Source organism: Macrotis lagotis, chromosome 5, assembly GCF_037893015.1.
Source record: "Macrotis lagotis isolate mMagLag1 chromosome 5, bilby.v1.9.chrom.fasta, whole genome shotgun sequence".
Taxonomy (NCBI): domain Eukaryota; kingdom Metazoa; phylum Chordata; class Mammalia; order Peramelemorphia; family Peramelidae; genus Macrotis; species Macrotis lagotis.
Window position 1 is genome coordinate 266,842,562 of NC_133662.1, and position 15,887 is coordinate 266,858,448.

Consider the following 15,887-nt stretch of genomic DNA (forward strand, 5'->3'; position numbering starts at 1 on the left):
AAATGGTGCTCCCAACTATTTTTTGTTTCTGTTCTTTGGTTTTTTATAAAACTTCGTCCTCATGGATCATGTTTGATACAAAAGGAAATTAGAATTCTGAAATTTAAAATGCACATGTATAAAAGAAATAAAGTGATTATTTTCATCCACACAGTTTAGCTACTTAATAATCTCCATATTTCTTTGGCATACTTCTTGAAACCTTGCAGAGAACGTGTATCCCAGGTTGCGTTATCATTATCTAGAGGTGGGGGTCTCCTTTTAAGCCAAGATATTTAATGATCATACCTATGCACTCTTTAGGGCAACTGCAAGCCAAATAACCAACTCCTTTAGCAAGAGAAGCATTCAGAGACATCTGATTGAGGATGATGCTGACTATTAACAGCATGTAGCAGGGAATATGGGAGCATACAGACTGGGTGTGAGCTGGTCAAATGGATGCCTGAGTCCCTCCAGGGTCAAGCCTTCATCATGTGGCTTCTTGGTTTGGTTGGAAGCATTGGGAATTTTCAAGACTTAAGTCAAGGGCATCAAATACAAATATACAGTCTCTCATCCCCTCAAACCAAAACACTGGAGGTTTGTGGATTATCCATTATTAGTCTTGCTCCTTGCTTCTGGGAGCACAGACAAATTGTAAATTGCCTGGACTTACTTTTTTGGGCTCATTTTCATGACTGCCCACATACGTGACTTAGTAAAGGCAAATCACATAGAAATAGAGTAGTGATTTCTCCACCTTGAACATAAAATGGCTTAAAAAAAAGAGAAGCAAATTACATGAGGATAATCATTCCTGTGGTCTGGTTTACCCTGGTTAAAGAGGTAATAAAAGAAGACACTCCATCTTTCTGAAAGAGAGGGTCTCTACCTAATGACATAGCAAAACATAAATCACGGGCAGAAGTTTCTTTAAATGGCTACAGGACGAGACGACAGGTCTGTGGACAACGTCTTTTCTCTGTTTCTGGCTGGGCATGGTGTAAAAAAATCAACACTCTTCCAGGGACGAGCCAGGCTTGGAGAAGGCTTGGGAGAAGAACAGGCAGTTACTTAGGACTTGGGCCCGTGAGATCACTGAGATTTGGTTTCCAGGTATGGAAGGACTCATTTGAAAGGACTGGAGGTTTAGAAGGATGGGTGAGGGCTGGCATGCCCCTGGAGAGGCAGGCATCAGCATCTCTCTTCTGACCAAAGAATGGAAAAGGAATCCTGCCTGAAGGACCAAAGTTCCATCAACACCTTTTACTGAAAGGAGAAACCATCCCCTCACATCCTTCCTAAACAAGACCTTTCTGGCCTTGTCTGTGCTTGATATATGTTTGCTGACTTAGTGGATCACTTTCCTTTGCCCTCTACTTGGGAACGTTCTTGATTGTGCTCAAATTCTCTTGTGTTTATGAATCTGAGTGTATGTAGCCTCTGGTTGAGAAAGTACATCTAAGATAAGACAGTGATACCATGGTGCCATCAATACTTGTTGAATGAATAAATACACCCGTTCCTGGATTCCTCTAGTTAAAAATAAGCTAAAAGTTGCAAAAGTGGACAGCGTGGAGTCTGCCATATAGTATTGCCCTTCCCATTCCCTTCTTTCTTGAAGCATTCAACTTTCCTATAATTATTTGCCTACAGGTTTACACACAGGAGAATATAAGCCTCTGAGGGCAGGAGCTGCTTTTTCATTTTTTTTTCAATCTCTACAGCATGGCACCAAGGAGGTACTTTCTAATGCATGTTGGCTTGGAAAGGATTAAGCCTTAGGGCTGATCACAGTTTCCCATCTGCTGACCACACTGTTCTTCTCATGGGGCCTGCAAGAGGGAGGGTCACTATTAAACAGGTGATCTAGTGCTCTCTGTCTGATAATGTGAGTCCCTTCCTGAGAAAGGGAAGCAGACCTGGGCATGGATGAGACCACTGCACCCTTTATTCTGGGGGGACTCTAAAACAGAGACAAATGGTGAGTGGGTTTGGAAACCAAAGCGGACAAGCGGGCCATTATCGTTAATATACCGTTAACGACCAAGCCTTCGTGGCTGGGGTTCTTTGAGACAGGAATATTGAAAACAGACAATTTCCACAGTGGAGGGGACCACAATTCAATCCCTGACTCCCCAGGACTGATTCTGGAGGCAAGGATATGTTTTTAAGGTTTACAGTCACTCATTAGTTTCTGGTCCCGAAAGAATAATTGGGCCTTGCCAAGCTGGTGGACTTTTTTCTCCCCCTTTGTTTCACTGTGGATTTTGATTCTGGCAGGCAGCTCACTGTGAGTCTTACCTTGTTCTTGCTGCTCTCACAAGACTGTAAACTGGCCAGGATCTGACTCTCGATGGCTTGTACCCATGCGTCCCGCTCTTCATACGTGGCGGCTTCAAAGTGCCACGTCTGGCCGGTGAGGGACACAATGATAAACTCAAAGTTTTCTTCTTGTTCTGAAACACAGAGTGGAGGGGATGAAGAGATTAGCTTTCCTGTGCCTGCGGCCCCTGCTGCCAGGCCTCTGTCATCAAAGGGACTCGCACTTCAAGGCGAGCCGCGTGGGGGCCCAGGCGAAACACAAGACTGGACAACTACAGCCGCTGAGATCTGAACCCAAACACCCGCACACGCTCAGCATCTCGGGCAATGTGCGGGGAAAAGAGAGGCAGGGAGAGGAGTCTCTGTGGCATAGCCTGCTGCGGCAACTGAGAAAACAACTCCCCTGGCTTGGGCAGCGATCCCTGAGGCAGCCAAATAAAAATTAATGGCACTAATCTTGTGCTCAGTATTCACTGTGCACGTGTAGGCATGGGCCTCTACACACATAGTCCATGTTGGATGATGGATGTCTGGGGTCAGCAGCACTGCGGCAACCAGGGGAGACCGCAAGGAGACACACTTAGGGCTTCCTCACCTGGGTCGGGCAACTCATTTGTTTTTTTGTTTTTTTTTTTTTGAAATGTTTATAACCCTTCTTTCCATGTATTTGGCTTCCTTTGAAATTCTATGTAGGTTATTGTGTGCATTGAAAAACCTGATTCACCAGGCTGACTACCACTGGGGTCCATGACCCAAAAGGAGTGAAGACCCCCTGCTCTAGAGGGGAGGATGTGTGGGGGGAACAAATGGAAATAAGGCAGAAGCTGATGGACAGTATCAGGAAATGGGGGCTGGGACTCACTCAGATAAGGATTCTCTGGCCAATGACAGGGAGGCAGGTGGATAATGAATATAGGAGGAAATGTCCAAAGAGGGTTGCCCAGCTGAAGTGACAGAATTCAGGAGCCAAAAGCACAAGTGCAGATTTTTGTTATATAATAACATATGATATACAACACAATATATAACATAATCAATATAACAATATATAGTAACCACAATACTATCCGCCCAGAGTGTCACTTAGTCGACAAGCATATACGAAGGGCTTCCAGTATCTGAGGCTGCGCCAGGTGCTGGAGCTGCCCTCAACTCAATCCAGTTCCTTACGCCAAGCAAGATCTGAATACCTACTCTGTGCCAGATACTAGTGAAATAAAAGCCCTCCCCTCAAAGAGCCTAAAAACAACAGGGCCACATAGGAATGGTTACAAAATGCAGACCAAGTGAAAGGCTTTGGGGAAGAAGCTGGAGCTTGAGGTGAATCCTGATGGAAGCCAGGGACTCCAAAAGGTGGAGGTGAGATGGAGGTGAGGAGGTGGGCAGTCCAGGGATGGGGGACAGCCAGAGCAAAGGCATAGCGATGGCAAATGGTGTGAGATGGAGAGTGAGGATGTCAGCCTGGCCATGCTTGTGACAAACAGGTTCTACTGGAGGAAAGTCACCCTTTTACAGATGAGGAAACAGCATCTGAGGAAGCAGAAGTGACCTGAATTGAGGTTTGTATCTCTTCTCTATAACTCTAGAGTGACAAGATCCTGGCTAACATAGATACAATCTAGTTCCCAAATTCCCACAGATGCTCACTATGCATCACACCAAACATGAGGGGATTTTAGGTTGAAATGGGAGACACTAGGGCACCATCAGGTTCTCCTCCCATGTTCCTTGAGAAGCTTTTTGTTCCAAATGAAATAATCCAATACACCCAAGGGTAATGGCAGTAATAATAACAACAGCGACTAACATTGATATAGTACTCTATAAATATCATCTCAATTAATCCTCACAACAGTCCTGGGATGGAGTTGCTATTATGAGCCTCAATATACAGATGAGAAACTGAGGCAGCCAGAAACTAAATGACTTGCCTGGGGTCACAATTCCTAAGTGTCAGAGGCCAGATGTGAACCCAAGTCTTCTTGACTCCAGGTCCAGAGCTCTCTTTATCCTGCCTCTTTTGTTAAGTCCTGACTAGGGCTTAGGGACCTGAGGGTCAGCAAGAAACCTGGAATTTGACGCACCTTGGGGTGCTCCTCCAGATCAATACCCCTAGAGAACTGTGTACTCTTGACAGAGATTTTTATTTCACCATCATCCTCTTGAGTCAGCTTCCCTGCAATCACAGGGTCATTCTTCCAAGTGAACTCCCCAAAGCAGAGTCTAACTGCATGTGGCTCTCTTTTTTTCTTTCTTTCCTGGATAAGGTATCTACAGTAATGCTAATATGCCCTTGTCTGCACCAAGTGCTTGGATACACATAATCTTATCTGATCCTGAAATGACCCCACCTGATAAGTAGGGCTTGTTGCCCCCATTTTACAGATAAAGACACTGCAAATTTAAATGACTTTTCTAGTTACTTGAATAGCCAGTGTCTCTCCAGCAGGATTTAGGCCCAGTTCTCAACTCCTGTGTTAAGTATTTGAATATCTCTTGAATACCCCAAGTCTAGAGGGGAATGGAGTGGGAATCAGTGGTCATCCTACCTTCAAAGGAATTTATAACTGCACTCTCCACCAAAATACACCCCGCGCAGAAACACAGAGGTGAGGGGAAGGGCAGGAGATGTCTTCCTTTCTTTCCTTTCCTACATCCCTCCCTCACTCCTTTCTTCCTTCCTTCCTTTTTTTCCATCCTTCTCTCCTTCCTTCCCTCTCCCCTCTTTCCTTTGTTCTGGGCTAAGGAGTTCTCCAATTTGGAGCTGCAGAGGCTGTCTAGTTCTCTGCTCCCCCCCCCCATTTTAAAGAAGACAAAATTGAGGTTCAGAGGGGTGTGCCATATGGAATCAACTGAAAGAGTACATGTCATCTTTGTGATGTAAATCTGCAGTCATGGTGAGGAACTGCAATTCCTTGAGGGTAGGGATTGTTTTGTCTTTCTACCAGCACATAGTAGGTGCTTGGTAAATTAAGCTTAGATATTTTTGCAATGGACAGATACAGAGTTGAATATCAATGCCTCATTCTGGGGGGGGAGGGGCTGCATCATTTGGATGTCCAACAGTCATACAAATAGAGCATAAGCCCTGCCAAGCTTATTAGGCTGGAAAGGCCACGAGCACCTATGGATGGATGGACTGATTTGTTGAGGACCAATCTTCCTAAGTGTGAAGAGTCTCTTTCCACTTTGGCCAGTGAGTGATGTTTTAACCACTGCCATCTTCAAAGACCATCATCTCTGGTAGAGAAGGGCTGCTTGGATTGGAGGATGAAACAGCAAACTGTGGACATAGAGCTCATCAACAATGAGGCTCAATGGGTATTATTGGAAGCAGAAATGAGGACAACTGCCAACCCTTGGAGCCACCAATGTCTCGGCCTCTAGGAATGATTCACATTCTTTATTGCTGTCATCTCACCCTCTAACACAGTTGTCACAAAACCAACCACCAGTCCAGCTACTTCTGAGGAAGGGAGCAACCTGCTGATGGGAAAATACGCCACCCTGGAATCACCATTCTTGTAGGATGGCATATCCTCACTCAGTTATGTAGTGTAAGGGAAAGCTCTGAGAAAATAAGTTAGGAAATTCATTTTTAAGAGAGTGGAGTGCAAGCTCTCTGAGGGCAGAGGCTGTTATGATTTCATCTTTGTATCCAGCACACCCCACATTCTTTTCTTCTTGGATCCATTCAGTGATTTCACCAGAGTTGGAAACTCCCTCTACTAATAACGATTGGCACCTGCTCTTAATCTTCAGTTTCAGAGCTGTGTGAAAGCACTGAGAGGCCAAGAGATTACCCAGGGATGCCCACCAGCCAAGATTCATTAGAGGGGTGACTTGGATCCACAGCTCTCTAGGGACTGTACTACATCTCCCACTTTTCAGACACTAAATGTGTAAATGCTTAAGTATGGGTTCTGGTCCCAACTCATCCACTATCCAGCTTTGTGATGCTGGGGCAGGTCACTGACTCTCACAGAACTCAGTTTCCTCAGGTGTAAAACAAGTTGTCCGGACCAAAAGACCTCAGAGAACTTTCCTAAGTCCTTGACATAGGCGATTCTGCCCACAATTCCAACAGTTACTCTCACCCTTGCTTCTGAACTTTGGACCCAAATCCTTTCCTCTTCAATTGCTTGGGTAGGAAGACAAGTTTCCTTCTTGCAATCCTTTGTTTGCTTTGGACACAAAGAACTCAAAGGTTCACAAGATGAAGTCATTTCATGGAGGTCCCTGAGGGTCCAAGCAAATTCCACAAGACTTGGGCATGTCATCAAGTAACTGCATTAGGCATCTTAGTTAACTTTAATGGGGTAGGAGATCATAGCCATGTTTCTCTTTACTGAATGGGCAGTCAATGAGGGTCCAAATTGAGGGTGATTAGAAAGCTTTATTTAGCAAATTGGTCAGGTTATCTGAGGAATCAAAATTGGTGATACCCGAGGCTTTGTTTCTTCTCTAAAAGAGGGCATAGTTTCTTAACACAAGGGCTCCATCAAAAACCCATGTCTTTCTTTTAAACTTTGTAAGAACCCCAACATTCTCTCCTCCCAGCTCCCCCCTCTCCATGTCCCAACCTGAAATGAGACCATGCGTGGTCTCACTGAGTGTTTCTTATAGTTTAATAACATTGTGTGATTGGGCTCCCAGGGATTTAAACAGTTTTCCATGTTTAACAGTTATTCATGGAAAGGTCCCCCCATAATAGTATTTTAGCACCATGAACCTGTCGAAATCAACCTGCCCAATTACCCCAAACTACATTAATAACACCGGATATTACACTAATTGTGTCCAGTTTCTATGCAGACAAGGCCCCATGGGGCTAATTTTGCGTCCTCAGGGGCAAGCAACTCAACCATCAAACCGATTTCACCAGGAATCCCTCCTCATTACACAAGTCCGGGCTGTCAAACTTTTTTTTTTAAAGGTTAATGGGCCAATCAGTCATCAATTATTTCTGGGGGAACCTGGCAGGCAAAGGGTTAAAGTGCTAAAAAGCAGCTGCTGGGCGGCTGTCCATTTGGAAGTTGTTATCAACAGGAGACATTTGAGGAGGAGAAGGCATTTTAGGAGAGTTGGGGGAGGGGAGGGGGGAAAATAGAGGCAGCCAGAGATGTCAGAGTGGAAGAGGATGGGTGGACTGCTGGGAACTGTTCTCTGTTGGTCTGGACTGAGCCAGGTTTTCGACGTCATCCATGTTCCTACAATGAACCTGTGTTCTGTAGCCAACAGGCAAAGCTGGCTTTTGGCCTGGGTCTATAGGCTCTTGGTAGATATGAAGACCACCTCCCCATTTAATAGACAAGGAAGCAAGACCTGGAGTCCAGGGGACTTATCCAAAGGAACAAAGGGATTGTGGTCTTCAGCTCTGAGAACTATGCACGTGGGATGGCCAAATTTATGTTGTAAAGCAGAAGCTTCCATGGCTCTCTATGGCCTTGAGGTTCTAACTCAAATGCCCATTTGGCAACCAACATCTTTCCTTTACCCATCCTCTTGCATGCAGCTCTCCTCCTACTCTCTTGCTTAGAACCTGAAGACCTGCCAATGATGGATGGCACATGGCTTTAGTCAAGTTCAGGACCACCTATCTAGACACTGGCAACACTCCCCGGCAATTCCACAGGATACAGTGGGAAGAATCCTGGTATTATGCCTCCCAAAGGGCTGGCTTCAAGTCCAGATTCTTTCCCCACCCCCCAAGAGCTGCACATCTTTGGATAATAGTGATAACAATACCCCTTTCTGTAGTGATAGAGCCTTCCTCACAACAGGCTTGGGACAGAGGCATGATCATCCCCATTTTACAGGTGAAGAAACAGAGGGGCTGAGATCTCTTCTGTTTCATCTTGTGAGATGAACTGCCTCATTTTACAGGAGGGGAAATGGAGGCCCCAAGAGGGAAAGGCATCTGCCCAGGGTCACACAGCCAGTCAGGACGGCGGAAAGGACAAGAGTCAGGCAGTTTAGCCTTTCCATGACACACACACAAGTGGTGAGGGAGCAGGAGACTCACCCAGGGTCACATGCCCGGAATCCAAGTCCTACACTTTGTCTGCAAGTCTAAGGTTTTCCCTAGACAAAAGGTCACAGGCAGAGTTCTCAAGGCCCTCAGAGCCCACCCAGTGCAGCCCTTTCATTTTAAGAAGAGAAGACTAATGGAAGAAACTCAACTAAGGTTGATGAAGCAGTAAGACTCAAGGAGGGATTTGAATCCAAGTCCTCTCACTTCAGTGTCAGTGTTCCTTCTTCTGGACCATGCAACCTCTTCTTCATCTTGGTTGCTGTTCAATTGTTTTCAGTTGTGTCTGACTCTTCACCAGCCATTTGGGGTTTTCTTGGCAGAGACACTAGAGCAGTTTGCCATTTCCTGCTTCCATTCATTAGACAAGGTGAAATGACTTGTTCAGGGTCACAGAGTCAAATTCAGATTCAGGAAGCTGAGTCTTCCTGATTCTAAGCCCAACCTTCTATTCATCGATATTCCTTCTCTTAGAACTTGGTGCTAAAGAAACACTCTTGTCCATCTATCCACACACCAGCTGACCAGCAGGTGGTAATCCAACAGCTCCCCTGCTCCAGACCTTTGGCCTGGGTATGGGGGGGGGGCAGAGTTCCCCAGGAACAACAGAGCTTGGCCCACAGTAGGCTAAACTGAGTCCATTCAAACCAGTAAATCTGGCCAACACTTAGTAGGTGTCCCTGCCCCCAAGAAGCCTTCATTCAAACCCAGACATGCCATGAATTGAAACTCAAGTCCCCTCCAGAATCCCTGAGGGCCATGGGGTGGCTGAGATGGGGGAAGCCTGGCCGGGAGGCCAAACAAGAGGAAGATTCCCCAGTCTGGAAGGCCCATTGCTAAGGAGCTCCTTCCATTAACCTTGGCCTTGAATCTAGTAGGAGGCCTCGCCCTTCCAAAGCAAACCTCTTGAAAAATGAATTATGCCTTTCCAAATTGGAACCCTCTCTTGAAGGCAAGTCAAGGATGGTGCGTCCTCGACCTCCCCATTAGGCCGAGATTCTGCCTGAGCCAGTGAGGTAGAAAGGGGAAAGGGATCAAGCCCTCCCTCCTCCATGGAAACATCCCTGCTGTATCTGTTCTCATTTGTGTAGATACAAGAGGCCTGAGGCATCATTACCGGCTGTCAGTCTGGGCAATTTATCTTCATCAAGTTCACAATAAGTATGTTTATTAGCCATCCCAATTACCAAAGATATTGGTGTGCATCCCACTGGGCGGCTACAACCACCGGGAAAATCTAATTAGTCTGGAAGTCCAGGAGAATGGGGATCAACAGCCCCCTGGCCTGGGGATCAGGCCCCAAGGAGCCCCCAGGGACAGGAGCTGGTCTGACCACCTCCAGGGCTTGGCTTCCAGGAAGTTGCTCTCATTTCTTTTTATCTCATTTTCATTGGGTTGTACAGTGACATATAGATCATCTATTTCACTCCCATCATTTCACGGATGGGGAAACTGAGGCTGGAGACTGGAAGCAATTTATTATCATGGGATCACAGCCTTCCTGCTGATAGGGACCTTAGAGGTCATTGGAGACAACTTCCTCATTTTATAGATGGGGAAACTGAGGCCCTGAGAGGGGAAGGGACTTGTCCATAGTTACCCAGGCAGGGAATGGCAGAGCTTTGATTGAACCCAGGGCCACCAGAAAAATGTGGAAAAAGTTTTTTTCACTTACTTGGACACTAAGAGGCGGTGATGATCTAGAGATCACTAGAATTGGAGTCAGGAAGACATGAGTTCAAATCTTCCCTCAGATACTTACTAGCTGTGTGACCGTGGACTAGTCCCTTAATCATGTCTCTCCGTTTCCTTACTGTAAAAATGGGGATAATAATAACACTTGCATGCTGGGGTTGTTGCTAGACCCAAATGAGATAATATTACTACTAACTGCTGCTACTACTACCACTACAGCCACCACCACAGCACCTTCACTGTAACCCCTAAATCCTAAAGAGCTTCCTGGGGGCCTTGAGGTAAGAAGTGACCTTCCCAAGGCCACATACCACACACCATATGTTTACAAACAGGATGCTACCATGGGAAATGCTTCCTAAACCCCTTGTAAGCTAAATGAAGTTGCAGATATACTACCATTGAGCTGGTTGATGCCTGAGAGAAGCTTGGGGGATGTTTGTCTGAATGTTTATTTGGCTTATGGATAAATGCAAACTGGAGTCTTCTTTACTAAGAAAGGCTCAGAAGCAAAGCTTCTCTCCTTAAATTCCCATTTATCCCTCATAGTGAACATTTCTCATCTCATCACTCCTTAGTCATTGTGTAAAAAAGTTACCAGGACATTTATGTTCTCTCTTTGAGAATTTTACATTTTGGGAAACTGAAGTCCAGGCTGCTTCCATGTTTTGACTGAAGTCCCAAAGTACATGGAAAATGAAGGAGAAGGGGACAGGCAGAAATGATGGCTTAAAAGCATTAATAAAGCAAATTTAAATAAATGGAGGGGGCTAAGAAGGCAGGTTATCTCCTATACTCTGACCATCACACTCATCCTCCCACCTCCCCAGTCACCTTGGGCTGTATCCCCCTACCACTTCCATTTCTCAGCCCTCTCCAAAGAAGGGGAGGTAGGGCAAGTGTCTGTCTGCCTGCTGTCTGTCTAATCTATCTATCTAATGAGAAAGAGAGAGAGAGAGAGAATGGAAGAAAGAGATGTATACAAATAGAGGGGGAAAAAAACACCTCAGAAAAACCAACCAACCAACCCATCACCTAGCCTGACAGTATATGTCATGCCTAATGTAACATTTTATCAGTTTCCATCTATTTGAATCAGAAAAATTAGTGTTGAATTTTTCTCTATCAAGACTTCATTTAATAATCATATAGAATGAGGCCTTTATGAGAGCCAAAGTAGAGCCTGACCCCACAAGAATGGACTTTGTTGAAGTGGATAAATACATCTGCCATTTTGGTTTTAGAGAAACAAGGCAAGAGTGATTCTTCCCTCCAGTGGACTCTCAGGCGCTCTATTTGTATACATCTCTCTCTCTCTTGAGATAAGGAATAGCTTTAGGGGTGGGAGAAGGAAAATATTTGAAAATATAGGTGATGAAAAAGCACATGTTCATAAAAATGAAAAAAATGAGATATTTACAATAGAATATTTGAGAGAATGTTGAAGGTTCTCATTTGGAACAGCATATTATAATTGTTGAAGATTTACCTAGTTGAGCTTCATTTGAGGGAGCTGGGATTATTTTTAACTTGGAGAAGAGAAGACTGAAGAGGGAGACATGACCATTTGCTATCAAATATATGAATGGATAATACATGGAAGGGGGATTGTCCCTATTCTGCTTGGGCAAAAGAATTATGGGTGAAGAGCTTCACCGAAGCAAAGTCAGGTTCAAAGTCATGAAAATAATTCCTAACTATTGGAGCCATACAAGAGTGGAAATGGTGACCTTGGGACGCAGTGGACTGTCCCTCACTGGGTTTCTCCAGAAAATGATTTCATAGTCACCTGTTGGCTCTATTGTGATAGATTTTTGTGACTGTGTAACATAAGGACTAGAAGGGTCACTGAGATCCTTCCCAATTCTGATATGTGAAGAAGTGGGAAGATTATGGATTTTAATAGAAGGAAGGGAAGAATGATATTCTGTTCCTAATACTTTTTCATTAATTCAGTGGTGCATATGACCTAAAAAAGCTTAGACATCTTTGTAATTATTCACAGTTTGAATCCCAATCCATGTCAAACAAATGGAAATTGAATGAAAGGAAAAACTGAAAAACCATAGGCTTGCTCCGAGAAAAAACTTGAATGAAGAGAGGCCACTAGTTAATCATAGGAGAGGTTATCTTCTCAGGCACTGTTGACAAAAAATGGTCCCATTACTGTCTTTTGTAGCTGAGAACTGTCAACTGAGGAGTACCTCATTTCTAATGTCATCCATTATCTCTGATTTGAGAGAGAAGCTCAAATGCCCTTCCGCTCAGATGTTCATTCCCCGCCCCCCTCAGCACGTCTCTGTCTTCTGCAAAAGACCCCATTTACCTGATTAGTTAAGGTTGAGGGACTCCCATTTCTGCTTGGAATCGCAATGCTTAGCGATATGAAGTCACATGTTTTCATATGCTTGGCTACAACCTGAGTCTCCAGTACTGTGTCCAGAAAGCATGCCTCATATATAAAAGGTGGTTCAAGGTTGTTAAAATTCAAGGATAATTGGTCAAAACTGGCACTTCATCACCATTGTGGACTTCTGTATTCCTGACTATACCTAGAGTCAACAGCTAGAATTGATCTTTTTTAGACAAAATCTTGGCTGGCACTTTGGTATTCCCAAATTTCCTCAAATTTTCAGTGACAAATCTGTCTACTCTATATGCATGTATACACACACACACACACACACACACACACACACACACACGAAAGAAAAAAAATGGGCCAGTAAGGAAATAGAAAAGAGGAATTAGGTTCCCCCGAGTCATCCAAAGGGCCCCATTTTCACACCGGCTGGCAAGAGCTGATTCTGCTCTGTGATGGCTGCAGCCCAATATTTAGAAAAATAGCTCTGAGCATGGGGGGCTTTTTTCATCTCATCCTTCAAGGCTTTGAAAGGAGACGCAAAAGGGTCCCAAGCTCAGCCTTTCCTCGGGAGGGGGCAGTTTTAGAGGGAGGATTGGATCCAGATTATCATCAGAAAACAGTCCTTTGATGAGCTGCGGTAAAGAGGTACTTTTGATTCTCGGGCCCATTTCATCTGGCTGTGAGAGCAGGCCTTGCGCCCACCAATACAGTAGTAATTGTGCAAGAGGAAAAAAAAAAGATGGCGATATAAATCACCAAAGGTTAATGATCAGGATGTGAACAGAGGGACTTGTTTACAGAAATAGCATGCAATTTAAAATTTACAAGAGATTTAATGCCACTGCTTGGCAATTGCTAAAATCAACAGCCCAGAAAACAGTGACATTAAGAAAAATATTACAGTTCTAATCCTTCCCAAATAAGTCAATTAGTGTTAGGGCCTGCGCTCGCCATCACTTGACCCATATGGCTTGCACTTAAGTGAAAAAAAAATTCCCCCCATTATACCAAGATCAGTGGATTGTGACTTATTTTGCATCGCATTTTTCCCCTGGAATGCTGGCCCCTCTCGCCCGCTGTCAGAGCTGGCGGGGCGCCCCCTCCCCCCCTTTGCCTGGCATCAGAATAATTCTGACCCTTGACATTTGTAATAATCAAAACAAAAGGCAGTTTATAATTGCGTTGTTTCAATGAAAGTGGGGGAAAAAAATCCAATCTGTTCTCCCAGCAGAGCCATGACGGGCCGTCCTCGGCCGACGGGAGTCAATTTGTGAACTCTGGCACCAGGCGACCTTTAGAAACACAACCCAACAATCTACAGAATTTACAAGCAAGACTAGCGCATGCAAATGGCCCGGCCCTGGCTCGCCTTTGGATTCGAGCCGCAAAGAGCATTATGGAGAACGCTTTTCCCCCAACAAATTAAGAGTGTTTCTTAAATGTCACAGCACACTATTGTATTTGGCTACAGATCATTACGCCTGATCCGCACACTTTTAAAAACGGTAATAACTCGGGAAATATTACATTGAGTGCCCACATGTAGAAAGGCAGAGAAAAAAGAGGAGAAAATAGGTTTTGGAAGTAATTTAAACATCACCACTCGACGACTGGAGGGAAAGGTCAGAATTTAAGTAAGCTGAAACGAACATGAATGGGAAAAGAAAATGCACAAACAAAAAAGATGGAAAGACCACCGGCAGGACTGGGCAAACATGGGGCGGGGGTGGTGGTGGTGGGGAGCATGCACTCTTTGGGCAAATCCTATTTCCAGATTTGCGAATGGCGAGGACACGGGCATCAGAAGGGCTTCTGAGCTGACCAGAGTCGAGTCGCCTTCAAGTCCATCCTGTATCGTCAGGTTGAGAAGGACCAAAGGGCGGCTGGGCCTGGGGCAGGGGGATGTGATTTGCCCAAGTTCACCTGGATAGCAAGAAGCAGAGATGGGCTCTGAAGCCAGGGCCAGAGGGGCAGAGGGAACTGGGCCAGGAAAGGCAGACAGTGGGGAGTGGGGAAGGGAGATGGAGGGGGAGGGGGGAGGTGTTGGATTGTTACCTTCGGTGTTGGTGCTGCTGCTGCTGTATATATTTCGCAGGCTACCAACACGATTTAGTTTCCATGCTTTGCGTTTGGCTGCATCCCGAGAGCAGAAAGGGAGGAGGAAAAGGAGAGAGAGAGAGAGAGAGAGAGAGAGAGAGAGACAGACAGAGAGAGACAGAGAGAGGAGAGGCAGAAATGAGAGACAGAAAAGAGAGAGAAGAGAAAAAAGGAAAAGAACAAAATGAAACGGGGAAAAAAGAAACGTCAAAGTAGCATGTGAGGCATAACACAAGGATACTCTCGTTTCATGTGCAACATCATATCTCTAAGTGGGCTCTGGTCATGGCTATTTGGAATTTCCCAAGAAAGAGAAGACCCCCCCCATCTCTTCCAGTCTGAATAAAACATGGATCCTAGAAACAATGATAGTGAGCTGAGGAGAAGGAATCCCTATCTTAGTCTACTCCACTGGAAAAGGTGTTGACAAAGGTGGCCTATCCTCAGGACATAAATTCTTGAGTCCCCGCTTATACCCACGTTGGCATCACCTTGCACAACAAGTGACAATGTTTGTCCCTTTCCCTCAACCAACCATAACAAGAGGGCTTGCAAACCTCCAGAGGACCCTAAGACAAACTTGGGTTAAAACCAGAGGAGGGCTTCAAGCCATCTGTGGCTTTGAGGCCCCTGGGAAGAAAGGATTATCATCTGGAAGGTAAATGTTGGCTTAGACTCTAAAAGAAACTCTAGCATCATCTTAATGAAGCATTGTCCTATCTCCTTCAGGTTCCTGGAGGCCTGAAGATCCCGGGAACATTCAATATCAGCCTCTTCTTGATGCTTCTGCTCCGGGGGTAGACCAGGCTTTTATTATTCACAACAAACTAGGACCAACATCTACAGTGTCCCCCAACAGCCCTGGAAGGAAGGGAATACGGGTGTCATTTTGAAGGTGAAAATGATAAGGCAACTCATGGCCACCCAACCAGTGAATGATAGGGGCAGAATTTGAACACAGGTCTTGTCTGCCTGTCTTCACATCCAATCAATGAATGAGCATGAATGAAGTGTGAAGTGTGAAGTATTATGTGCTATGCTAAATACAAAGCCTATAATAGGACAGCCAGTTCCTGCCCTTGAGGAGCTTACAGTCTATGAGGAGACAACATGGACATATATTAAGGATACATGAAATTAAATATTATCTCACTTGCCTTTGCCCAGTGTCTAACACATAGTAAGACTGAGGCAATGCTTATCCCCCTCTTTCCATACACCTAAATCCCCTCTTCCCCTACAACTAAATACAAGGCTATTTTTTTCCTTGGAGAGAAAGGAAAAGTAGTAGCAGCTGGTGGAGAAAAAGAAGGAAGGGTTTCAGCAAAGACTCCTCTCCACGAAGGCAGGATGATTCTCTTTGTTGGGAAGAGTGGTCAACACAAAGGAAGG

The 15,887-nt window shown here is 45.0% G+C and overlaps 1 protein-coding gene across 9 annotated transcripts in view; it reads right to left on the bottom strand.

Annotated features, from left to right (window-relative positions):
• The window catches only part of AGAP1 (ArfGAP with GTPase domain, ankyrin repeat and PH domain 1), a 647,020-nt gene that overhangs the window by 77,845 nt on the left and 553,288 nt on the right, over positions 1–15,887 (bottom strand). For 5 of the 9 annotated variants that reach the window (XM_074189814.1, XM_074189812.1, XM_074189808.1 and 2 more), the window contains one exon: positions 2,287–2,441. In XM_074189814.1, the coding sequence (XP_074045915.1) occupies positions 2,287–2,441 (155 nt within the window). Of the gene's footprint in view, positions 1–2,286; positions 2,442–14,453; positions 14,532–15,887 lie in introns of all 9 variants that reach the window. The other 4 variants (XM_074189810.1, XM_074189811.1, XM_074189806.1 and 1 more) reach the window with 1 other exon arrangement.